The sequence below is a fragment of the Fundulus heteroclitus genome, chromosome 5 (genome assembly GCF_011125445.2).
Source record: "Fundulus heteroclitus isolate FHET01 chromosome 5, MU-UCD_Fhet_4.1, whole genome shotgun sequence".
NCBI lineage: Eukaryota > Metazoa > Chordata > Actinopteri > Cyprinodontiformes > Fundulidae > Fundulus > Fundulus heteroclitus.
Genome location: NC_046365.1, coordinates 14,393,231 through 14,418,344, shown reverse-complemented (window position 1 = coordinate 14,418,344; position 25,114 = coordinate 14,393,231). Strand labels below are relative to the sequence as shown.

Below are 25,114 nucleotides of genomic sequence, written 5' to 3'. Positions count from 1 at the left end.
TGCTGAGCTGCCTGTCCTAAGTGAGGCGCAGGAACTCGGCACGACAGCCGAACACATGGGCGAAGGTGTCGGCAGAGGGGACCTGTCATTGGAGCCGCAGATAAGGAAGTCTCTGAGTAAATATCAAACGTTCATTTTCACACACCTTTTCCTCGGCCTTTTGTGTGCTGACCATAGAAATGAAGGCAGATACCATCTCTGCGGCTCGTTTCCAAACACCGGAACCTGCAGGCTGGAGACCGTTCAACAACAATAAAATGTGACCGGCCTGCAGATGGGGGGGGGAGACGGACTGACTAGGAGCTGATGGGAAATGCCTCGAATTGCAGGAAGCACTTTCCGTGTCAGGAAATGGGGTTTCTTTGGATAAGCAACTTTGTGGCAACAGCCTCTTTTATCACTTTTACTCTGATAAATGATGAGGTTTAGTTGTTCCAAGACATTCGGCCAGCTATGCAGTCTGCATATTTACTTAAATTACCTGGAGGTTTTTTTTCTAGTTTAGTAACTAATAGAAAAAAAAAACAAGAGATTAACAGATAAATAATCTCACCCTAAAACTCAGTTTTTAATATATAGTTAAAATTTTTTTAATGATGGTACAATTGCAGCGTGTTAGGAAAAGCCTGAAAAGCTCAAAATCCTTATCAGATAAATCCTTTATTGTCCCACAATGGGAAATTATGGGTGTGACAGTGACAAAGACACAGAGAGAGGTAAACAGTTTATAGTAGCGGGGAAAAAACAAGCTAATCTAATCTAAAGGTAGTTCTAAAGTTTTTATTTCCATACACAGAAATGTATGAAAAAAAAAACATTCTATACATCACAGCACATTTTGTTTGAAACCAAAGAGAGCCCAACACATTTACTTTCACAAGTGGAGCATTACCACTTTCGCTATAGTGCTCCGCTTAATATATATGCAAAAAACTTTATTGGATATTATTTGGGGATTATTTCAAGTTCAATGGGCATAGAAACGGAAAGGTCAAAGAGAAAGAAAAGAAGAGAATAATATAAGGCAAAATGTTAAAAGGGAGAGAAAGTGACAAAAATAGAGGAGAGGAAAAAATAAGAAAACATCCCCTTTAGTCTGCTTCTACACATAAAGACAACAGCAAAAGCAATTGAAAAAGTATCTCAAGCACAAACAACCAACGCCTTTGATAACATCACTGAAAAAAATATGCAGATTGTTTAATACAAGACGTATTTAGTTAGCAGTGTGGGTGTTTGAGAGTGCACTTGTGTGTGGAAAGTTTCTCCATAAGAATAAAGGCTCAATAGTGGTTGAGCCCCCCCCCCCCCCCCAGAGCACCGAGGCAGACACGGGGGAGACCAGAACCCCATACGCCCGAAGGAGCCCCCAGAGCAAAGAAGCCCAAGAAGGATGAACACAGGAATAGCTGCCTCCCCCATCCCACAGGAGAGCCCCAGGAAACTCCCCCTGCAGCCAAAGTGCTACAGGGAGCTGCAGCGACGAGCCCGCAGGCTCCGCCAGCAACCAGCTATGCCAGAGCAGATCCAGCTATAGGCCCAGAGACCCAGGACACAGGGGCACCCCCCCCCCCCCCAGCAGGGCCCCAACACAGCCATGGAGCCTAGGCTCCGCGAAGCAGCCGCCAGGAGTGAGTCAGCACACACCCAGCCTTGGACACCGAGGACCTCCAACTCACCAGCTGGTCAAGTTGCCAGCCAATCGAGGGGAGCTGGACGGGGGGGTGGGGGGGTTCACACTTAGTGGAGACCTGAGATGCCCCGGGTGGGGGGGCACTACAAACCCAACCTGACAAAAGACAAACACAGGTATGCAATCACATTCACATGTTCCAACCCTAATGCACCCACATGCAAATATTTAGAACCACACATGAGAAAATACACTCTCACTCGCACTTATCCTATACTCCTAGGTCCAGGTACCAAAACCCCAGAGGGGCATTCAGCCCCCAGACCAGGGATGGGGACCTGACCGGCCGGTCAGGCCTCCCCACTGAGGCTGGATGCGACCCAACCCAACTCTCCATACCAGAATCCCACACCCTATTCCCGGGGAGAGCAGAAGTGCTAGCCACAGCCGACCCCCAGGACCCAATGCCTATCCCCAGCTCAGACCCCGGCTAGATGGCTTCCTCCTCCTCCCGGCCTCAGACTCTGGATGGCAATCAGAGAACAAGGCTGTGAAAAGACCCAGAGCCTGCCTCCGCCTTTGTAATTACTCACAATCAGTATATGCAGTCTGAGTAACTATCTAATCCAAAGGTAATGTAGTGGAAAAGAAACCTGCACAGTAGCCTTTGAATAGGCAATATTTAATATTTGAGTTGTCTCAGTTGGCTGAAATCTGGTCTCGAACAGACCCCAGAAAGTCTAATGAGCTGTTAGCACGAGTGCACCCTTGAGAATTTCCTCCCAAGTCTAAACTGGGATTATTCAGACTCCACGGCAGGGAGAAATTAAAATAAATACCTGGGTACCTTAATTGATGACTCCCTCACTATTAGAGCACATGTGATACACCTATATTAAAAAAGGTGAGACTGAAACAGTTTTTTTGTTTTTTTCATTGCAGTAAACAGTGAATTTCTTTTAATGCAAATAAGCGAATTGTTGCTGCCACCTTTTTGCCTGTGTTGGATTATGTTTATGTGTGCTTCCTCCCAGTGTCTTCACAAGAACAACACAGTTTAACATTCTGCCCTAAGATTTATAACCAACTGACACAATTTGACTCATCACTGCGAGTTAGATTCTCGGGTCGAATGGCCTTCTTTCACTTCCTGCGAGCTTCAGCATCGGTACACTTTTACATACAAGGCAGTTCTAGGTCTTCTTCCAATCTATTTGTGTGAATTGATAATACGAAAGTGCACTACATGGTACTCTGCGTTCCAGTGATCGGCACTTGCTCTCTGTCCCGAATGTTCACACCGAACTTGGAAAAAAAGGTTTTTGCCAACCTCAGCCCCACAATATGGAACGCTCTGTAAAATGTCTTGCAGCTTGATCTCCCTGAGTGATTTTAAAGCTAGATTCATGGTCTTGGAGATGACTTCTTTAAATTGTCAGTGTTAATTCCCTCTGATGTAACACTTTACAGTTTTTTTTTTTTTGTTTTCATAGTTTTTTTTATGGATACTATTGATAAAATATGTTTTGCATGTAATGTTTTGTAACCATTTTTAGTTATTTTTTGCCAGGTCTCCCTTGAAAAAGAGATTGTTAATCTCAATGGTGACTTTCCTGGTTAAATAAAAATAATATTTATCGTAGAGCTTGAAAAAAGTTCTTGTATACATTATTATTTGTTGTCCACTCTGCGTTCCACCACACATTGTTATGCTAATGCATACAGGGATTATATCAATGCTCCTTTTTTCTCCCAGAAACCTGTGTCTCTAGAATTCAATTATTGCCATAGTATTTGCGTAAACCATAGCTACAGTGAATGGAAGCAGCTGAAAGTCGCACTTTCACAAATCTAAAAAATGTCGCAGTCAAAACAGTATTCAAAGGAAAGTCTAAAAAAAGTCACTTGAAGCTGATGCTACTCATGAAGTGGATGTTAGATGTTAAAATACTGATATTTAATGAGACAGCAGCTGCAGGGAAACTCTTTCCTCCAAAACCTCAGACCAAAAAGGGCTCACTAGGAAAAACGATGCAGGTGAAAAGTGTGAAAAAAAGTGGTTGTTGGTTTATTTATAATGTGATCTGCAAATGTCAAAATGCATGTCAATGCAAAACCATGGTAAAACAACACGTGTCTTAACCAAGTAATTTCACACTTCTGTGAAACTTGCCCCAGTGGTGGTTTCAGTCATTCACCTGCTGACCCAACTGGAGCTTTCTTTTATATCTGGAGTGAAAAAAAAAATGGGTTAAGCCTTGAATAGAAAATCATGCAACACAATCTGTTTTGAAAATGACACTTTTTGGAAGGTAAAGACTTTATTATTAAGCTAATCCCTTTTTTGCAGCATAGAGGATCTTTCAAGAACATGTTAGTGTACACATCATCCTTTTATGTGCCATCAACAAGCAGCGAGTGACACATCCATTCACCATATCCCTGTTAGAAACAGACAAAACTGTTTTCTGTTGTTGTCAAAAAATAATTTGGAGTCCCTTTTGTTCCATTCATGAAGTCCTCGCTCTGTAGTATATTGCAAAACTATTCTGATAACAATCTATATTACCCTTAAACCACATCTTCTTGACTAATTTATTTCTTTTGTTTTCTTTTTTCTTTTTTTTTCATTAAGAACAATATCCCTGTTTCTCTCTGAGAGCTTTAGCATTTTATTCACATCCAGAGTTGACATGGGGACAGGAAACGTCCATCATGCTGAATTTGCAAGCGTGGCAGTTGAATTATATCCTATGCTATTGCACATATGGATATTGCGCAACTCTTCAAAAAGCCCCCTTAAAGTGGCATCCCCCACAATAAGTGTAAGGCACAATAAGTCATTTTTATAAGAAGCTGGCTGTGAACTGACTGCTTTATTCAACCATAGTAATTCAATTCACTTGCAATCTATTTATTTGATTTATCTCATGTCATCACATCACAACACATGTCATCTCAAGGCACTTTACAAAGTCAAATTCAATCAGATTATACAGATTGGTCAAAAAGTTTCCAATCTAAGGAAACCCAGCAGATTGCTTCAAGTCTTGACTGGCAGCATTCACTCCTCCTGAAAGAGCGTAGAGCCACAGGGAGAGTCATCTTCATTGTGTATGGCTTTGCAGCAATCCCTCATACTGAGCAAGCATGTAGTGACGGTGGGATGGAAAGTTGAGTGGAAGGAAAAAGTGTGATAGAAATAGCATACAACAGGAGTAATTGAATTTGTGAAATAAATTAACTTTGCGTTGATAAACAGGCTCAGTCTTAGTGGGTCATGTCAAACTTTCACAAAAGCGACACCAGGATCTTTGTCCGTTTTATTTCTTGGGTCAGCACTACCAAAACCAAATTGTAATTTTCTGTGAAGAAACATCTTTTATACTGTAAACCCAGGAGACATAAGAATTCAGATACATAATTATTAGACTAAAGGCCAAAAGTGCTAATCACAGACAATCTACACTTGCAGTAACATGTATTTCTGGATGTTATGAAACGCAGTTAACTTAATGCCTTGGCTACTTGACTTCAACCTCCTTTTCATCCATATGAGAAAGAAGTTGCACGAACGGTCAATGCGCTGTTCTACAGAAATCAGCTGAGGGTGAGTCACCAGCTGGCCATCGAGCTGTTTTCCTCCTGGTTCCTGTGTTTTATGGAGGTGGACAGCTGTGTGCAAAGGCAGCTGCCCCATTAATAACCGCTAACTGCTCAGTGGTTTGGTCCTTGGCTGTTCAACAAGCTAGAAAGGATGAGGCAGGGTCCAACAGATCAATACAGCAAGGAGACACAGACCGAGATCAAATAGTCGCTCTTTTACCTGCATCAACCTGTCTAATCCACAGAGTTGCAATTCATCTTTATGAATAAGAATGTTGTACATTTACACTCTTGAACATGTACAATATTTAAATAGATGGAAAAATAGACATCTGCCAAGTTACATTTAGAGATTTTTGGATATCTTATTTGAAATATCTTTATTAGTGTTATATTTCCTAATCCACGTTCTGACAAGATGTAGTTTCCACAAATGAAGTTTCTGCTTTAGATTGTTTCAGCTCCAAGTTGTTCCGTTGGTAAAATATGGTCACATTTAAATAGCTTTGCTGCCCTCTAGTGGTTCAGAACAATAATTAAATGTCGCTTTTCAGGAAGTAATTCAACAAGCAGTTCAGATAAGCTTTATGTGGGTTTGTCACTTTGACCGCTTAGAGATAGTGATGCCAGCAGATCACACACCACCCCTGCACAAAATAGTCTGTTTTTTTAAATCCTAAACTTAATCACCGTTGTGCAGATGGAAGACAGTGGAAGAGAATAATACAAGTTTTTATATTAAAAAGATTTATTTAGGAAACTCATAAAAAACATACACAGTCTCGATGCATTAATAGGCAGCAGTATTAAAAAACATCTGTTTACCTCAATATGTAAAAGCTAGAACAAACAAACAAGTTACATGGGAGTGAAATGCATGTTTTTTTTATAAAAAGCAATAAAAACAAATCCTGGGCTGGAAAAAAATAAAAATAAAAGATAAAAAAAAAAATCAACCAACAGCCATCAAATGACAGCAAACTTAACGCTGATGAGAATTGCTCTTATGCTATTAGTTTTCAATGTTACCTAAAAAAAAAACCCTCTCTGTCTTATAAATGTAAAATACAGTAAAATCTATAAGCTGTAACTGTTCAGAGCTTCTGTACAAAACGCATCATAAACGTTGCTGATGCTTCTGTAGTGGATGCTGGTTACCGATAACCCAGGGTCACGCTGTGCGCATCTCAGCAACTTTCTTAGTAGTATTTATGACATGGTAGCTATAGCTGCTCGGTCAAGCTGAAGTCTCTCCACGCGTCTGCAAAGCGGACAAAGACAGATGAATTTATTTGCTTAATAGACAGAAAGAAACACGACGAAACAACCCAGGCAGACATGCGGAGACGTTTTAACTCACCATGGGCTTCAGTTCCCGTCCAGATCCCTCGTTCGGGTTGTACTGACCCATTTTCTTACTATTCTCAACATACTCCTGAAATGTTAAAGCAAATGTTTACATTACATTCAGTTTAATAAAATCAAGGTCAATACCAACTCTCCATTTCAGAATTCCACACTCATCCAGAATTAATTTTTGAGATTTCTTTCTAAGTCTCATACATATTAACTATCATTGCTGTACATAGAATAAAAGTATAAGAAAGACTGAGAAACTGAGGCAAAATGGCCTCAAATGTATAGAAGAAAAATAAATTGCTCCAATTACAGTTTGTCCTAATGAAAGTCACATATTCATCAGTGCATTTTCATAAACGGGCCCCTTGGGCCATCGTGACTCATTGGGAGCTGAAGCTGAAACGCGCCAACTACTAAACCCTGCAATGATCACGAAGACGACTCGCAGGCACTCCACAAGCTGCCTCACCATCAATGCCTTGTCCATGTAGTACTCCCGCCCGGGGCTGCCGTCGTTGTACTTCGTGTCCACAGCGAAGCAGAGGAAGAGGACGTCAACCACGTTCTCAAACACAGAGAGGAAGCAGTGGGCCACGAGGAAGGCGAACAGACAGGCGATGAGGAGCGGTAACACCCAGACGGTGTAGTCCCGATGGTAATTCAGAGCCAGGACGCCTGCAAAAGCTGTGCAGGAGACTATCAAAACCTGACGAGCAGGTTTTGATCAGAGGTTATTCACCAGAGACAGAACAAATACCATTTATAACCACTAGATGGCGGCATATGCTGTTCAGCTCACACCATGGGAGTCAGCCGGTGGGCCAATGCAGTGGTAGTAAACGGCTTTCTTCAATTTGCATTTAGTGAGGTAAACTATTTTTTTTTTTACATTAACAAACATACACTGGCAATAACAAACCCAGCTGGGTCATTGAGTATGGTTTTTCACAGCTAGACAAAAAAAACAAGTATTTAAACTAGAAAAATGACCGGAAAATTGAAAAAAATAATTACTTAGAGAAAGAAATTGAAGCTCTGTGTGGCATATTGTCAAACTGCTTCTAAAATGCGTTATAGATTTAACAGAAGGATCTGTCTGAACTAAAACAAAATGTTCGGTGTATATGAGTGGTACCTTTCCCAAGAAGAGGACAAAGTCGCCCACTGTGTTAATGGCTGCCACTCGGAGCGCGTTCTCCACCATGATGACCAGAGCCTCGCGAGCCGACGTGCAGAAGTTGGTGCTGTTGATGGCCGTGGCAGTGTAGGCGTTCTGAAACGATTGGAAACGTGTTTTGTACGAAAGCAAAAAAACAGCTCGTCCTCCTTCTGTCTTCATCTACGTTGCTACTTACTTGGTTTAGGAATGCTAAACACTTTTCAAGACACCACAGACAGCAGATGCAGGCTTTCAGCATGCAACGAGCGCAAGCATTTTCCTGCAAAACAAAACAAAACATTTACCTTCCCTAGAGATATGACAAAGGCCAATAATGGCAGGTTACATCATCTGGATTTACATGTAATTAAGCTAAGTTTATGGCTCACTTTTCCTTTGAGCTGGGTGTGGATGTATGTCAGGATGAGACGAGGGATCTTAACAAGCGTGATGATGAAGGATCCCTTTGCCAGAGTGCCCAGGTGGTAGCGGATGGTACGAATCGCAGACCAAACCACTGGAGCTGCTGGCATCTGGGACTTGTTCCTGAATTCAGTTGAACAAGGGACGTTAATGAAATCAGGTGGCATGCAGATGCTCCAAAAATATAATTCCACCTGCACTGCAAAGGAGGTTCACTGGCAAAATCTAAAGTCATTTTGCTGTTCACGATAAGCAGTTTGAAAAACAATGGTTAAAAAAACGAAAAACAAAAGTAAAATTACAAGTACTCTATCCAAATTCAATATTAAACCATATTTTCGATGACTGGAGTCTCGATATTATTCAATCCTGATTATAGCACAATTTGCAAATCAGGTTTGGTCTCAGGCAGACCGGATGTAACCAATCATGGTGTTCATTGTTGCATCAAGTTTCCTTGAGACAGGACGCCTCAGAAACACAAACATTTCACTAGAAAGTCTAGAAAGTTTAGAAAAGACATCACTGCCTTGCAAAAACAAGAAAAGGGTCACAAAAAGACATTTTCCTGGACGTACGGTTGGAAGTATAGGTTGAAGAATAGTAGCTGGAGGTGGCAGAAAGCTGAAGCTATCAAACTGACTCCTGAGAAAGCAGGTGGTCACAATCCCTCAAACAAAAGGCTTGATGGCAGCAGTCACTGAAGGGTTTTTTTTTTCAACTGTAAAGCGAATACTAAACGCTAAAGGCCTCCCTGCCTGAGCTTCAAGACATACATCACTACTGAAAAGCACAAGAATAAATCAGCTCTAATCTGTCTACAATTATACAAATAAGCCAAAGAAGTTTTGGGATTCCATTCCGTAGGGAAACAAATAAGTTTAACTAGGAAAATTTGTGAAAATGCAGTGGGAATGCTGTAAGCTGAATGAGAGAAATGAGAGAAAAACGCTGAGGTTAGCAGCAAAAAGAATTTGGTGAAATATGAAAAATATGTACCACGCCTCTTCCCCATTGAACCCACCCAAATAAGCTGAAATAGAAAACCGATGGATAGATAAAAAATGAGCATAAATATTAACAACAGCTGTTCTGTCAGCTGATCAACAGAAAACAGCTACACTGGCATAACAAGCTGAAGTCATTGAAAAAGCTGTTTCACATTTTTCAAAAAGGAAGTAATTACAGAAAATGAAGGCAGAAGTTGAAGCTGACATACTGTGGTAGCACAAATGTTTGCTAAAAAAAAAGGCTGACGAAGGGACAAAAAACAGATGTTGGCTTGATAAAAGGAACGCCATCTTGTCATCTGATCTGCTGAAGTGACATTAGTATCAGCTAAAAAAAAAAATATGAATATGTCAGCAAACATGGAAAAGTAGCGGTTTTTGTTGCAGAACACTTCTTACACAATTAAACTTTTAGCTACTCTTTTGAAGCATCTGCTGAACATGATGCCTACACTGAAGCATGGTGGTGGCTCTGTGAAGCTCTGCGGCTGTGACATTGCTAACTACCTAAGATCCTTTTCATGAATGGGTTGACTAACTATTGAGACTGCAATATCGGTTAAAATGTTCCTTTTGTGTTTATTTTGGGGGGTGGGGGGGCATAATTGTACTTCAAGTAGTTCAGAGCTGTTTAAGTTGTACTTGTTGGTTGTGTTTATGGCAAACAACTTGTAGTTTGTATCTTTTACCGACAAACCCAATTAGTGGAGGTTGACTAATTTCAGGTGCAATATGAAAAATAAAGAGGAAAAACAAACATTAGATGGAAAACACAGACGTTGTGCTATTAATCCGAGTACCTTGTGAAATAATAGGTGACCACAGCTCCAGCGATGGTCATCTGCTGGAAAGCAAGGATGAACTCGCTGATCCAGATGAGACCGACAAGATGATACCACACCATGTACTGAAGAGGCCCCTGCATTTTGTATTCCACCACTCCCGTCACGTTGTTCTTCACGGCAGATCCTGCAGGGCAACACAGGCATTACTTTGGGTTACACGTCTAAGTCTGACAGTTAACGTAAACCAAGCACTTCTTGCATCTATAGGCAGATTTTTTTTCTCCTCTCAAGCTAGAAACTGTGCTAATAAGTCTGCATAAATGTATTTCTTATTAGCTGGTGTTTGATTGCTTCTTTGTCAGTCTTTTTTTTTTTCCCACGGATTTTTCTACTGGGCTCTCCTCAGTCACGCCCCGATAAAGATGTCTGGAAATCTATTTAAAAATATTTTCTTCTTCCTTCTACAGCAACATAACCTCACAGTGACATTTTTTTGTTTCATTCTAACCTTTAGCTGTAGTATATTTTTTCATTGGCAATACAAATTCCAATATTAGGAAATAATCGTTTTTAAACAAAGACAGCACCATTCATTAAAAATGTTTTTTTTTTTTTTTTTAAATGATCCAAGCACTGTTATGATGAAGACTACGCAGTCAAGTTTATTAATTAAGCCTGCAAGATAAAAGCAATGTTTCCACGATCGACCGAGTGTTTGCCATTTTAGAGAATTACTGTAAAATACATGCAGATACAGCTCAATAATTGGAATATTGTGTAAAAGTGCAATATATTTTGCCAGTCATCTCAGAAAGAGCTTCTCATATTGTATAGAATCATTCACACATAGAGTGATGTAGGTCTTTGTTTCTTGTAATTTTGGTAATTATGGCTTGCAGATCACAAAAACCCAAAACTCAGTGTCACAGAAAATTAGAATACTGTGAAAAGCTCTTTTATTGGAAACTCGTGGTTGTCATACCCTAATCAGCTAATCAAAACCCCTGCAAAGGTTTCCAGAGCCTTTAAACGGTCCCTCACTCTGTGTGAGCAGGCGACACAATTATGGGGAAGACTACTGACTTGACAGACGTCCAGAAAACAGTCACTGACACCCTTCACAAGGAGGGGAAGCCACAACAGGTCATTCCTGAAGAAGCTGGTTGTTCACAAAGTTCTGTATCCAAGCATATTAAGAAGAAAATTGAGTGGAAGGAAGAAGTGTGGTAGGAAATGGTGCACCAGCAACAGGGAGGCCAGCAGTCTTGACAGGATTGTCAAGCAAAATCCATTCAAGAATTTGGGGGAGCTTCATGGAAATCTCTGGGATCCATAACACCTATGCAGCGTCAGAGTCTTATCGCCTCTATGCCACGGCGCACTGATGCAGTAATTCATGCAAGAGGAGGCCCAACCAATTATTGAGTGCATAAAAATGGACATACTTCCCAGAAGCCTGACGTTTGTGCTTAAAACATCTTTTTTTGGTTGGTCTAATGTGACGTTCTAATTTTCAGAGATACTGAATTTAGGCTTTTCTTTACCTATAAGCCATAATTAACACTATCACAAGTAGAGGCCTTGTACCCTTGAAGCTGGGCCTTTATAATAAACAAAAAAGAATATCAACCCCCCATTTCATTTTTAAAAATAACATTGTACACAGGATCGTCTTATAAAGTGGTCATCCACACAAACCCATATAAATATACAGTAAATGCCGCTGGCTGAACCCTTAAACTCCATCTTGTCATGTACATATGCAGGCTCAAAGATCGGATGGAAAACTTCCACTTTGGCCAGAGTTTTCAGAATCATTCGCTTTTAGAGATGTAAAGCGGAGTTTACGTGAAATTAATAGATATAAAATAACCGTTTAACTTTCCTAAACGCCTGGCAAAAGTATTTGACTTTTACACAATATTAAAAATGTGTACCTATAATTGTACCTATAATTAGTATAATGCTTTTATACCAAGGAAGGGACAAAAATATTTGTGAAACCCAAAAGAGAGAACTTGCTTCTGGAGAAATTATAACTGGGTTGTGTTTAACTTTTTTCCGCTACAGGTGCAGTCTAGCCAACGACCTTCAGAGCGGGAGCAGAGAAACCTCTTTTACACAAACGCATGACCACAAACCACGAGTTCAAGACCGTCGCAGAACTTAATAGAAGCAAAGTTCAGTCATTTTCACAGATTAACTTTCTAGCATGCACATCTTCAGAAGAATGTCAGGGTGCTTAATTCACAGGCATTGAAAAATAACCACCATACACAGACAATCGGGGAAAAAACCCCAAAAGGCATTTAGTTTTGGTAAACATAGGCGTTACAGGAGGGATATATTTCTGATACGGGCTTCTCTAGCATCACATCATCACAAACAGAAATGTGGAGTTAGCTAAACTCAACTGTGATCATAGTTGAAACAATGTGCTTTGGTTAGATAACAATAAGGGCAACCAACAGCAGTAGCCAAACGTGGAGAATCTAATCCTATCAGGGTTTTACGAGTACTATTTTAGATAAAACTGAAATAATGAATGGATATTGAGACGCTGTCTTCAAAGCTGTACAAAAAACATGAGTTTCTTTAGACTAATCAGAAGAAAAGAACAACTAACGTTCACCAGCTTAAACCAAATATTGCTTCTGTAAGTTTCATGTGTTAACTCTCTTTGAATAAGCGATACACTGCAAAAACAGAACTAAAAATAAGTAAAATGTTCTTAAAATGTGTGTATTTGTCCCTGATATGAGCAGGTAAATATTTTTGCACTTAAAATAGGAACAATTCATCTCCATCATCTTATTTCAAGTGCAGGATGTCTAATTATCTTAATTTAGGGGTTGAAATACTCTTTCCATTGGAGGATAATCTTATTTACCTGCTCAAATCAAGGACAAATACACTAACTTTAAGAATATTTTACTTATTCTTAGATCCATTTTTGCAGTGTACTTTGTTACCATTTGGTATTTTTGCATTGAGTGATGACCCACGTGAGCCCATGGGACTTTTTTGACTACCTACTCAAGTTTATTTACCGCATCCCACAATGCAATGTGTTTGTGGCTGTGGGACCACATTTAGCCCTAGCCTGCAGAGTAAACCTGGCGGTGGTCTTGGACGGAGGTGAGATCACACTCACGACCTCAACAATTGCTTCAGAATTTGTTTTGAACCGCATTGAGACGAGCTCATGCGAAGCGCAGCTGTTTTGGTCTGTGCCCTGAAGTGACTGCTGCGTTCACATCAACACAATCGAACTGCACCGAGGAGGAAAACAATCATTTTAAATGGCCTAAACACCTCAGGGGCAGAAAACACCCCCAAGACTGAGGTTTTTAGTGGCAAACACATCTGGTGGGTTTGGCATAAAACAAAAAATGAAAATGTGGAAACACGCAGCATAACTAATGCTAAGTTGATTTTAGGATCTGTAGTGCTGTGTGCCCGTTTTTTGTTCCATGGGTCCTGGGAACCTTGTTAGAGTGCATGATATCACAAAGTCTTTGAAACACCAGGAGAATATAAGTCTGGCAGACATGGCAAGAAAATGAATAATAGCTGTTCTGGTTTCTCAAAAGGATACTAAACCCCTATATGTGACCGAATCAGAGAGGAAATGGTTCATTAGGTAGAAAACTAACCTTATTCCATGGTTCTCTCAGTCCCCATAACTAAATCCTATGGAAAACCTGTAGCGTGATGTGAAAAAAAAAGAGTGCAAAACTCTGGAAGATCTAGTGATAGTTCAAAGATAAAGGGTCAAAGGTCCTTGTCTCTGACTGTTCCAACCACATGAAATGCTATTGGATAAGCTTAAGTTGAGGATGATGATAATAATGAACATTCTTAATTTAGTGGCAAAGAAATGAACATGAGATTCATTATACAGTTGCAGATTTTCTAAAAAGGGTGAAAAAAATAAAAATAAATAAATAAATAAATAAATAAATAAAAGGGTGAGTTGCTGCAGGAAAGTGTGTTTTCTGCTGTAATAAAAGATTAATTCATTTCAAAGCTTTTATTAGGAGCAACTATGAGAATAGAAGGCATTGTAAAAATATGCCAATACGAATGTTAAGTTAAGTATGCCATAGGAGGATTTTTTTGCTTTCTGATAATTTTATTTTTTCCACCCCGGCAGTGCGACACAAACGTTTTTCCGCTCAAAGTAGAAATACATTTGCGACAAATAAAATCAATCCTTTGAGATATTGATATAAAGTCCAGTAGTAGCCAATGCTGATTACTGTGAGACCTCTTCCGTTAAACACAAAAAGGACCAAAGACAACACAAATGAAGCATGAATTCTATGCAATGGCTTGTCTGTGTTTGCCCTTTGTTTTTCATTTCCACTTAAAAACTCCCAGCAGAACGGAGAGGTGGGAGATGAATGGAGAAACGGCCTCTTTGACCGTGTTCTCCGCATCACGAGACACGGGATTCCAGACGTGGGAGTTTAGCCATGTCGCAAAAGCCCGACTAAATGCCACCCACTTAACAGTCTACTTGTTGGGCAATGGCACCGAAAGCCATGAGAATCTTTGAAGAACAGACCTACTGGGAGACATTTAAAGGAGTAAGCACGGCGAAGCAGAAGCAGGGTTGTACGCAGTCATTTCTGCTGACCTGTTGTCCCGAGGAAGAGAAGCACGGCTATCCAGTAAACCCAGAAGAACATGAGACTGAGGAAGGTCCAGAAGGGCTGCAGGACCAGCAGGGGCAGGTGAATGAACACTTTACCCGCCACATGGAACAGGGAGATGGTGAGGGCCACACGCTTCCTCATGAAAAACATCACCAGCAGAAGCACTACCTGCAAGGAACAACGCGTTTCCTTATACTCGCCTAGAGCTTGTCAGATAGTCAATCACATCATGCACATTGGGAAAGCTTTCCACTGATTTTTATTAAAAACATAAATAAATCACAGCATTTTTGTACGTTTGACCCCATTTATAGGTGAGGATTTTTTTTCCCCTAACAGTAAAGCCACCTCATTGTGGAAATACTTACTGTGAAAATAGTAGCACCGATCGCATAGACAAGCAAGGCCTTGCCGTTGTCTGCCATCACTTCTCTCCCAAAAACAGATGTGGAGTTACTAGTGAGATCAAGCTTGTAGTCGGCGTACAGCCACCAGAGGACACCTGTCCCACCTGGAAAAGATCAGATTTATAAAAACTGCAGAAGCTAAGGAGGGGGGGGACACACCATAAAGTGAAGGAAAAAGACAATGTTTGTGAGCAATCATCAGGAGTGAGAGAATAAAGCGCGTTACCTACGGAGCCGATGATTACCAGAACTGTGAGGATCCAAACCAGCAGTTTGGAGATGTAACGAATTACCACCATCATGATCAGGGACAGAACTGGGTCAGGGAGAGAAAAACATAATAAACACAATTAACCAGAAGAAAAAAAAATAATTATGGTCAATAGGGCACAGAGGTAGAGCATGCCACCCGTGTTTGGACGCCTCAGTCCATCCCGGGTTGGAGTTCCGGCCCGTGGTCCTTCCTCCTTTCTTTTAAACCCCATTTCCTGTCAGCTCACTGTCAAATAGAGCCTACTAGTGCCAAAGAAATAAAACATGGCTGCGGTGTTCCAGTCCTAGTCCAAAGCTAATATTATGGTTTGGTGCTTTTAATAGGGCATTCTTTTTTTTTTTAGGGCTGACTGCAGCGCGCTGTCACGGCAGCACTCTCCCTCTCCCCCTCCCCTCTCGTACATGGCTCAGCGGCGCCAGCCAATCAGCACGCAGGCTCAGCCTGGCCCGCCCACTCAGCTCTCACACAAATTTAACACACAAACAGCTGAGAGAGAACGCAGCAGCGAAAAAACATGAACAGAGGAAGTAGCACCGTTTGGCTTTATTTTAATACCATAAATGAAACCAAGCTGTATGTTTTGTAAAAAGCCGGTTCATTTCAGTGGAAACACAACAAATTTATCTAAGCACGTGAAAAAACATGAAAACTTCGAGCCCCAGAAACGGAGAGAGGAGACGAAACCTCTGTCATTGCCCCGTCAGACCCACAGACGTCTCTGACTGAGGCGTTTCAGTCCTCCAGGGAACATCCAGGTAGATCAGTGGATGGATGGATGGATGGATGGATGGATGGATGGATGGATGGATGTTACTGGAGCCCACACATAACATGTAATTAAGACCTTGAAAGAACCCAGTACATATATTAAAAAGTGTTATTTAAGATAAGATAACGTTAGCTAATCCTTTTTTTATCCCACGACGGGGAAATTTATAGGATTAAAGCAACAGGCAGGTGCACACAACACAGACAAAATTACATAAGGATTGAAATATATAAGAGGTGGATTAGCGAAAAAACACTGAACATAACATTATTATTATTATTATTATTATTATTATTATTATTATTATTATTATTATTATTATTATTATTTAATTGTAATAATAAAATAAAAACCACAAAACCCAAAAGATCAACAGTTTCATGATACATCAAGCTTAGGGACTGGCTAATATACAGCAGGTCAAAAAAGGCCATATTTTGGCTGCAGTGCTTGCTGTTCTCTTATGAAGAAAAGATCAAGTAGTGCACTAAATTCAATAGATGGGTTGAAAATATCCAGTATAAAATAAGTGCTACAAATGTTACAACACTTTTGTTCATATGGCAGCAGAAAATCAAAATAAAAGTGCTCTTTACACTACTTTTGAATTCATTCTTGGAGTTTGTAAATACAATGCGATTAATCGCGATTAATCAGGGCGATTAATCGCGATTAAATATTTTAATCGTTGCCCAGCCCTAAAAATACCAGATGTAAGGCATGGCGGGGATACCATCATGCAGACGTTCCGGTTAGCTCTCTGTGGGACTGGGACATTGTAAAAAAAATCACAGCTCCAAAAAGTGGAAGTCTCAGACACATTTAACCTAATATTAGAGCATATATTTGGGTCGTTATGTATCTTGTTGAGCAGACGAGAAAATCTGTAATACCTATAAACTTGTGCGCAGTAAATTTAGTCAAATTAAAGAAAATGTACTCAGAAACGGATAACATTTGGTCCCTCTAAAAAAAAAAAAAAGAGTCTTCCATTTGAGTAAATGTTACTCAGACAAGTTTGCTGTATACACACAAAATAAGCTTTTTAAAATATATAAGTTTGTTGTATAATAATTCCACCTTAAAAAAAAAACAATAGTTCAGACACCTTATTAAATGCCTAAAACGACTCTATTTAACGTCGTGCTAACGCATGAATTCGCCGCTATGATTTGCCTCTTGATTCGTCACAAACAAACCAGACAAATCAAACAGTTCGGATCTAATCCGACGCAGGATTAGCCCAGGCCCCTCTGCTGCACCGAGAAGAGAACTCAAAGCAGATATTAAATCATGGCCCGTGGGCCCAACTTTAGAGGGTCCCATGTCGGCAAACACTCAAGACGCTTTCCTGTTTTTCTTTTTCTGCTTGCAACTAAAAATAGTTTCCCTTCCAACTATTTCCTTCCTGCTGAATCCTCACGAGCAATGACAGCTGAGCAGTGAGACATCAGCAAAGCCTCTTTTGAAAATATTAAAAATCAATCCTTTGAGATACTGATATAAAGTCCAATAGTAGCCAATACTAATTACTGTGAGGCCTCTGTTAAACACAAAAGGACCAAAGACAACACAAATGAAGCATGAATTCTATGCAATGGCTTCTCTGTGTTTGCCCTTTTGTTTTCATTTCCACTTTAAAATTCCCAGCAGGATGGAGAGGCGGGAGATGAACGGAGAAACGGCCTCTTTGACCGTGTTCCTTTTGAGAACGCTTCAATGGCTAGCGCAAAGACCCGCTGCACGCGCTGTGTGTCCCACCTAAGCAGGTTCCGTACCTAAAGCCAGAACACAAAGACCCATGATGATTTCCTTGCTGGTCATCACCCCGGAAATGACGCGGCGCAGCACGGTGTTGTCACTGACGAATGTGAAGAAACCCTGGGCAAACTCAGCGTAGCAGCCAATGTCCGCAGGGATGCAGCGGTGGAAGATGGGGGCAGGTTTACTGAAAACACGAGGGAGAAAAGAATTTTCACCTTTAAGATTGAGCTTTGGATATTTTGTAAAGGAGAAGGATATTCTGTCACGATACGGTAGAGATGGGGAAAAAAAGTGTCTAAAGACTTGCAGCTGTAATTGCAGTGAAAGGTGCTTTTGCAAAAGATAGACTCATGCATGACACTTTTTACAGGTTTTTATATGTAAAAAAAACAAAACAATTTGTTTAAACACAATGCATTGTTTTCGTTCCATTTTATGACAAAGCACCGATTGGGGAGTGTCTACCACTGTGATCCCAAAACAAAATGATCTCAAATTTGTGGTTGTGTCAAGACAAAAAGTGGCCTAAGTTCAATGGGTACGAATACTTTTGAAATCCACTGCATCTAGTCAACCAAAGAAAAACAGACAAACTTTTTAAAACCATAACTCACCTTGCTGGCACAGGAAGTTTGGGACACTTGTCTTTGTTTCTTTCGTATCTTGCTGGAGTAATTTCATAGGAGCAGAGATAAGACCCTAACCACCGAAAAACAAAGCAAAAAGAAAAAAAAAAAAAACAGTAAATGTCTCAGAAGTAAGACATGATTAGAACAAGTGTCTGAAAGGTTTCCAGATTCTTTGGTGGAAACGTCTGGGGATGTCCAAACAACTTATTCAGCAATTTCTAGGACCTAAATAATAAGTAGCCAATGTTCCCAAAAACAAAAAAAACAAAGACTAACGCTAACGACCTGCCTTTATTAGTGACGCTGGGGCTGAATACGGCAACACATACAATTCCAACACTCTTGACTGTTTACTCACCATTACTGAGCGCAAAATCTTTCACCTCTTTGTACGACTTCAGTTCTGTGGCTGGACATTCAGAGACACACAAGGCGATGGATTTTATTTTCCTGTTGATCAGGTCAAGGTTGCAAGGTTCTAGAAAGAAAACATACCTAACCAAAACAAAAAAACAAAAAAAAACACAGAAAAGGGTATTTTAGATCTCAAAACCACTCACTGTGGCAACATCATACAACGCAAAGCGACAAGGGCCATCTCCTGTGATGAAAATTCGGTTTGTGGCTGCAACGCCAGAGATTGCAAAAAACCTAAAGATGTTGACATTTGCTATCCCGTCAGACAGACCCTGCTTTGTTGCTGAAACCCCCCCCCCATCCCCCCACCCCCAAAGCCTCCATTGGCAATCAGCCCATCAATAAAGCATTCCCCTTTGTTTCAGAGAAGCTGTGGGCTGCCTGGTGGTAAAGCCTGATCTAAAATGCAGATGCACAAACTTTTTTGCCGTCATGTCAGCGCCACTGAGCGGTACGCCATCAATCTTCTTGTTGGTGTTGTTCCAGCCACAGGTGTTGCCGTAGCTGTCGTACCCAGAGACGAGGCGGAAGGCGCCTCCCGTAGCGATGGCGAAGCCGAAGATAAAGGCCTGCAGATGAAAAAACACAGACAAAAGGAAGGAGGGCGTGAACAGCATCCAGGAACTCACCGATATCTAACGCACACGGTTCTGGGTGCGTTTCGAACAGAAGGATCCTCTCTTCAGCAAAACGGCCATGCTCACAGGCATTATTATACGCAGCCCCATACTCCCCGCCCTGACCCGTGCGAGTTTAAAAGCCTGGATACAGTGCGTCGCCGCTGTATTCACACCCCTTTCATCCTTTCTCAGGTTACAAACACCGACCTCAGTGCACCTGATGGAGGTTTTGCGCGACAGACCAGCACACAGCAGTGCTGGATTGCAAAGCTGGAAAGGAATATTGACGTGCTCTGCGTGATCTTATGAGAAAACTTGAATCCGATGTAATGCTGGGTCACTTTTCCGTGTACTTCTGAGCACATCCACATCAGCAGCCATGCCGTCCTGTACAGTCTACACCATTCTGTTCTTCACTAGACTGTCAGATCTAAAGTGTGTTTAGTGATAGGATATTTATACTACCATGTGTGGTATAGCCAGTGTGCTTGTGGCTAAGCCCCTCCAGCACCGCTTGTGTAGATTTGTATTTATTGAAAGCCTTTAGCTTGCAAAATTAAGTCACATGACTGTTACACATGATTTCAGATGGCACTGTATGTAGTTTCTTTATGTGAAGAAGAGTCAACAGCATTAAACATCATGTTGGACCTTTGCGATCAGGAATGGAGTCCTGCATTCAGCTGGCCTTTTTCTTCATTCACAATAAACATTTTGAAGAAATTTAAAGGTGTGTGTGCATTTATCCTCCTTCACCTTGACACCCCCTAAATAAAATGTGCAAACACTGCGTTACAAATAGAGCTGATGTGGGAACACACCTGACAGGTGAGGGGTTAAGGTTTAAACGAAAGCAAGGCTGGGCTGTAAAACAATATCCCGGTCTACAACTCAAAGAGCTCAATGCATCACCAGACAAGGAAAAGAAAATGGCTCAACTGCAAACCTACGGTCGTCCCATGTAAAGTCAGACAGGGCAAGGAGACAGTAAATCAGAGAAGTAGCCGAGGGACCCGTGGTTACTCTGGAGGAGCTGCAGAGATCCACGGCTAAGATCAGGGCTCCCTGCGACTTCACTGATCTGACGTATTTTACTTTTTATTAGTTTTTTTCTATTCGAAACAAATATTCCTTTTGAAAAAAAGAATAACTTCCGCCTGCCTTCAACCTGTTATCCAGCAAGAACGCTTCACAACACCTCTGCTGTTCGCCCATCTTTTTGGCAGTGACTTCAACAGGTGGACCACAGTGAAACTAGAAAGGTCTATTAATTCATAAATAAGTCCTTTTTTTTACCTGAACCTTCAAGGTGTTTCCCAAAAGGACGGTTTCTGAAAGAAACTAACTAGCTGACAGCAAATGTGTCTTTAACAACTCCCGGATAACTTCTAAACCGACAAGAACTGCAAAGCTGTGACAAAGAGACTCTCACAGTTTAGGTTGTTGTCGTTTTTTTTTTTTCGCTAATTGTCTCCTGACACAATTGGATGTCGTCGCAGCGCAATTGTTTGAACCTTTTGAATGGGGGAGGAAGAAATAATATGCTTAAATCTGCCTGAATATGGGTCTTATTATCTGTAGGTGTCACAAATTATAACGCCACACGTTAGAAAATGATCTTGTGAATCTTCAGAGTGTAGCACGGGGTCATTTTAATTCTTTTATGGGATCTGGATCAAGTTAGACCAGCTCTATTTAAGAAAACCGTAAAGTCAAATAAGAATTGGGATATCCTAGACAAATGCAGATCATTTAAAGCTCTGTATGTAAACTTTGGCATGTTTACCTTTTGATGTTTTTTTTATATATAGTTTTACCTTTTGTTTGCAAAAATCTCTCCTAATCGTTTAAGAACCACAGGTCCTTTAAAGCTGAATTTAAAGTTGGTTAGAGACTACGTTTTCTATTGTTTTTATGCAGGTGCAGTCAATACCTATACTTACATGGACGCAAGTAATCGGAGGGAAGGCCCGATGGGGATAAAAATGCACAATGTAAACACAGCAATAGGAATATTGTGATCGGATTAAGATCGATGGAAAGAAAACTGTGTCCCGAATGAGACGGGTGGTTTAAGGGTCTCGTGTTATTTGTGCTTCTCGTGCAATGAGGTTTTTTTGTCGGATCCTTCACTCTTTATTCGTGAGAGCATAAATTGTCAAGCATCTGTCTTTTCTCCCTCCACTTCCCCATGTTGTTGTAATCTTCCTTCAACAGATCCAAGGGCAGCGCCTTGTGGACACAGTAGTGTCTTTGGCAGCACGGCCTCAGTCAACCGTCTCCCCCCTGAAATGTTTGTGATGTTTATGTTATGGTGATGGTACTGAAACAGCAATTTCCCTCTGGGATTATTAAAGTATATCTGATTCTGCCGATTGTTCATCCACACTTAAGTTGTTCGGATCAATCAGGGCAAACTGCCGTGACTGTGGATGTCTCTCACCCTGTAACGCAGGAAGACCAGTAGCATGTGTTGCTAAAGCCCTTCGCTTTTTCAGAGAGCGCAGCAAAGGCTTTATTAGAGAGTGTTTTCCTGAGTTTGTTTGTATATAATAATTCAATAAAGCTTGAATAAACAAAAACAATCAACTTTTGCGCTTTCTTCTGCACTTATGGAAATACAACTTCTCCTGCGGTTTTCAGGGAAATTTGAAAACTTTACGCATGTCAGAGCGGCTGCATTGCGAATAAAGCCTGGTGCATGTAAACATATGTCATGATCAGATTAAGTTACTTTTTTCCCCCCACATAAACGATGCATTCGGATTGTCACGTTTGAATATGATCAGGGAACTTGTGCGCAAGTAAACATGGCAATGGGGGAGCTGGCAAGCCCTGCTTGCTGCTGAGAACAGGGAGTCAAGTTTAAGTCATTGGCTACACTTTACGCTGTCCCAGAAATTAGACAACTACATGCAATCTGCCAGATTATGGATCAGCAGAAGGAGTGACTCGCCCAGGGATCCATCCACGCAAGAACCGCCACTGGGTAGGATCCTAAAGTATAACTGGGAACATCACAAATGTGCCGTAAAAAACATTTGAGGGATGAAAAGTGTGAGTAATAACCATATATTTCTTCCAAACTGGATTTTTATTTTATTTTAATAAAATTCCGCACTATTATTCCTCATAACCGTCTTGACATCTTATGTTCAGTTTAGTTTTAAAGGCGCGCGCGCGGAGGCCAATGCTTTTAGAGAAACGCGTTAACGCACTGAGAGCTAAAGTTTAACAAGCTGACCAACCGGTCCTAAAACGCAACGCAGGGAACAGGCATCACCCCGTAGACTCACCATGCCGACACAAAACAGCGTGAAGACGATGAGCCATGGCACGTCCGTGCAGCTGTGCTCCTCCAGCGGTTTCCATTCCCGTTTACCCTGCCGAGGCATGAGAAAACAGACAGGAGCGCTTATTCTTCTGGAGCCTGACCGCTGCTGCTGCTGGTTGTGAGCGCCTCTCTGTGCGCAGCTGCCTTCTGCTGCGAATCCAGCGGACAAACAACCAACTACTAGAGAGTTTAAAACAAAGAGCGTCCCCAGCTGCTGCTGCTGCTGCTGCTGCAGGAGAACGCGTCACGTCTACGCGTTGCCGTCAAGAAACCGGCCATGATTACCTTACCGTCGGATGAACGCCAACTCACCTCTGAGCTGCTGCAACAGCCCATTGTTTCAGGAGAGAAGAGGGGGAAATAAAGTTTAAGTGTGTCTCCGCCACAACTTTTTGCCTCTTGTTGTTCTTGTCTGTTAAGAGGCTATCCGGGAGTTGGTTCCAGCGCGTTCGCTGTTAGCTGGTTTGGTCATTCAGAAAACGTCAGAAACACCTTAGAGCTTCAGGTAAACGCGGAAGAAGACGCATATCTATCTTCCCCCCCACTGCTAGAACCGAAAACATGCATGCTCCCTTCAAGGACTGTAGGAAACAATCGTTCTCTCAATGGTAGCGTACAACTGTCGCTTCCAAAGAATTTCACACTTGTTAATGTGTCATGTTTTTTAATAATATATGCTCTGGAGGTTGCCAGAGATATGTGAAAATATTGTCTTTTTTTATTGATGTTATTCTGGTTTGACACTCTTTGTTTCAACTCCCTTTTTTGAAAAACGTATTTTACATTTCTTCCTATCTATCTATCTATCTATCTATCTATCTATCTATCTATCTCTCTATCTCTCTATCTATCTATCTATCTATCTATCTATCTATCTATCTATCTATCTATCTATCTATCTATCTATCTATCTATCTATCTATCTATCTTATATTAGAATTTTGTTATATGTTGTTGTTTATTATACAATAATATTCATATATTTTTGAATAATAACTTATTTGTTAATCATAAGAATTTATGTATGAATAAAAACATTTATGATTACATTTTACTAATCACAACACATGAACGGTTCCAGACAGTTACCAAAGGGGGGCCCTGTAGGACTGGTCCTGGCCCCTGTTATGCTTCCTGCACTGAAAACATAATACTAAATCGATTTCTTATGATGATATGCGCTGGCACAAAAAAAACTCAACTAATTGGTTCCTTGCACCAATTTCTTTTTCGTTTGCTTTTACAGTTTTACTTTAACAATGATTTAAAACTGAAGGTGTTGCACCTTTAGTTTCAGACGTGTTGAGGTAGGATCACAGTTTTCATCTACCAGAACGGGGGTCTGCAGCCTGCAGTTCCAGAGCTGCAACTGGCTCTGTGTCTCACTTCTTATATTGAATGATGAAATATCACCCTGTTTTTTCTTCTTGTTGTTATTTTTTTGTCCGTTTTGTGGTTGTTTTTTTTTGTTTCATTCTTTTGTTCTGTGCCCCCATGAAAAAGAAAACACTGTCCCCACGCTGTCCCCCTGCTGAATTTGGTCTTGAACTGCTACTTTGCACAACACGAAACGCTTTTTGCTTGTTTGTTTATCTCCTTGGCCCCGCCCCTCTCCTCACTGTAGACTGGGGTGCTCAAATGTAGCCACTTGAGCTGATTAGAGTTAGAGAAGTCACTTTATTTCCACCAATATAAGTGGATAATAAGCCAAAATAACGCAAAAGGGGTGCAGAGAGAAAAACATCTTAAAACCCTATAAGTAGCCAAATTTACCAAAATTCCGGGTTTGTTTAGCGACACAATGTGACGTTAGCAGCAGGAAGAGGGCTGTCAGATCCAGAAGCAGTCCTGTCAACTGCTCAGTAGTAACAGAGGAAGAAGTAGAATGCGACCCAGCAGGGTCAGACTGAGGAGGAGGTCAGAAGAGCTGTGAGTGTGTGCGTGCGCGTGCGTGGGTGTGTGCGTGCGCGCGTACGGCTTGAAGTATTTGGCAGTTCACTCTTGTAATTTACTGTCTCCGTCATAAGAGCAAAATTGTTTTTATAGTTATATCAACTTGGTTTATCAGTAAATTGTGAAGTTTATATTTGCGAAGTATGTTTTTGCTCTTCGTTACTTTTAGGTGGGGCTCATGAAATTCCGTGCTGCTTTGAATGCAGCACAACGGCCGGAACGCTGGGTGTCTTGTGAGGAGTTTGGCGCCGCTTGCTGGACAAAAGTAATCACTGCATGAACACGCAGCATGACGGGGGAGGGGTTGGACG

General features: G+C 41.1%; 1 protein-coding gene across 1 annotated transcript; it reads right to left on the bottom strand.

Moving 5' to 3' along the window:
• Positions 1-5,965: 5,965 nt before the first annotated feature.
• On the bottom strand, positions 5,966-23,415 carry LOC105928279 (choline transporter-like protein 1). The gene is made up of 16 exons (XM_036136983.1): positions 23,163-23,415; positions 22,813-22,899; positions 19,317-19,465; positions 18,838-18,974; positions 18,465-18,549; positions 17,865-18,034; positions 15,270-15,359; positions 15,005-15,147; positions 14,618-14,804; positions 9,991-10,159; positions 8,147-8,303; positions 7,954-8,037; positions 7,734-7,871; positions 7,068-7,304; positions 6,600-6,674; positions 5,966-6,500 (listed from the first exon to the last, which is right to left on the bottom strand). The coding sequence occupies exons 1-16, from the start codon at positions 23,184-23,186 to the stop codon at positions 6,477-6,479; spliced, it is 1,956 nt and encodes a 651-aa protein (XP_035992876.1). The 5' UTR covers positions 23,187-23,415; the 3' UTR covers positions 5,966-6,476.
• Between the last annotated feature and the right edge of the window lie 1,699 nt (positions 23,416-25,114).

Bases quoted from the DNA above. Each gene is read 5' to 3' on its own strand.
- LOC105928279 (XM_036136983.1), bottom strand. From the start codon at position 23,186: ATGGGCTGTTGCAGCAGCTCAGAG. The intron at 18,975-19,316 runs GTTTGTGCATCT...TGTTTTGGTTAG, and splicing joins GCTGACATGACGGCAAAAAA to GTATGTTTTCTTTCTAGAAC. The intron at 8,038-8,146 runs GTGAGCCATAAA...TTTGTTTTGCAG, and splicing joins ACACCCAGCTCAAAGGAAAA to GAAAATGCTTGCGCTCGTTG.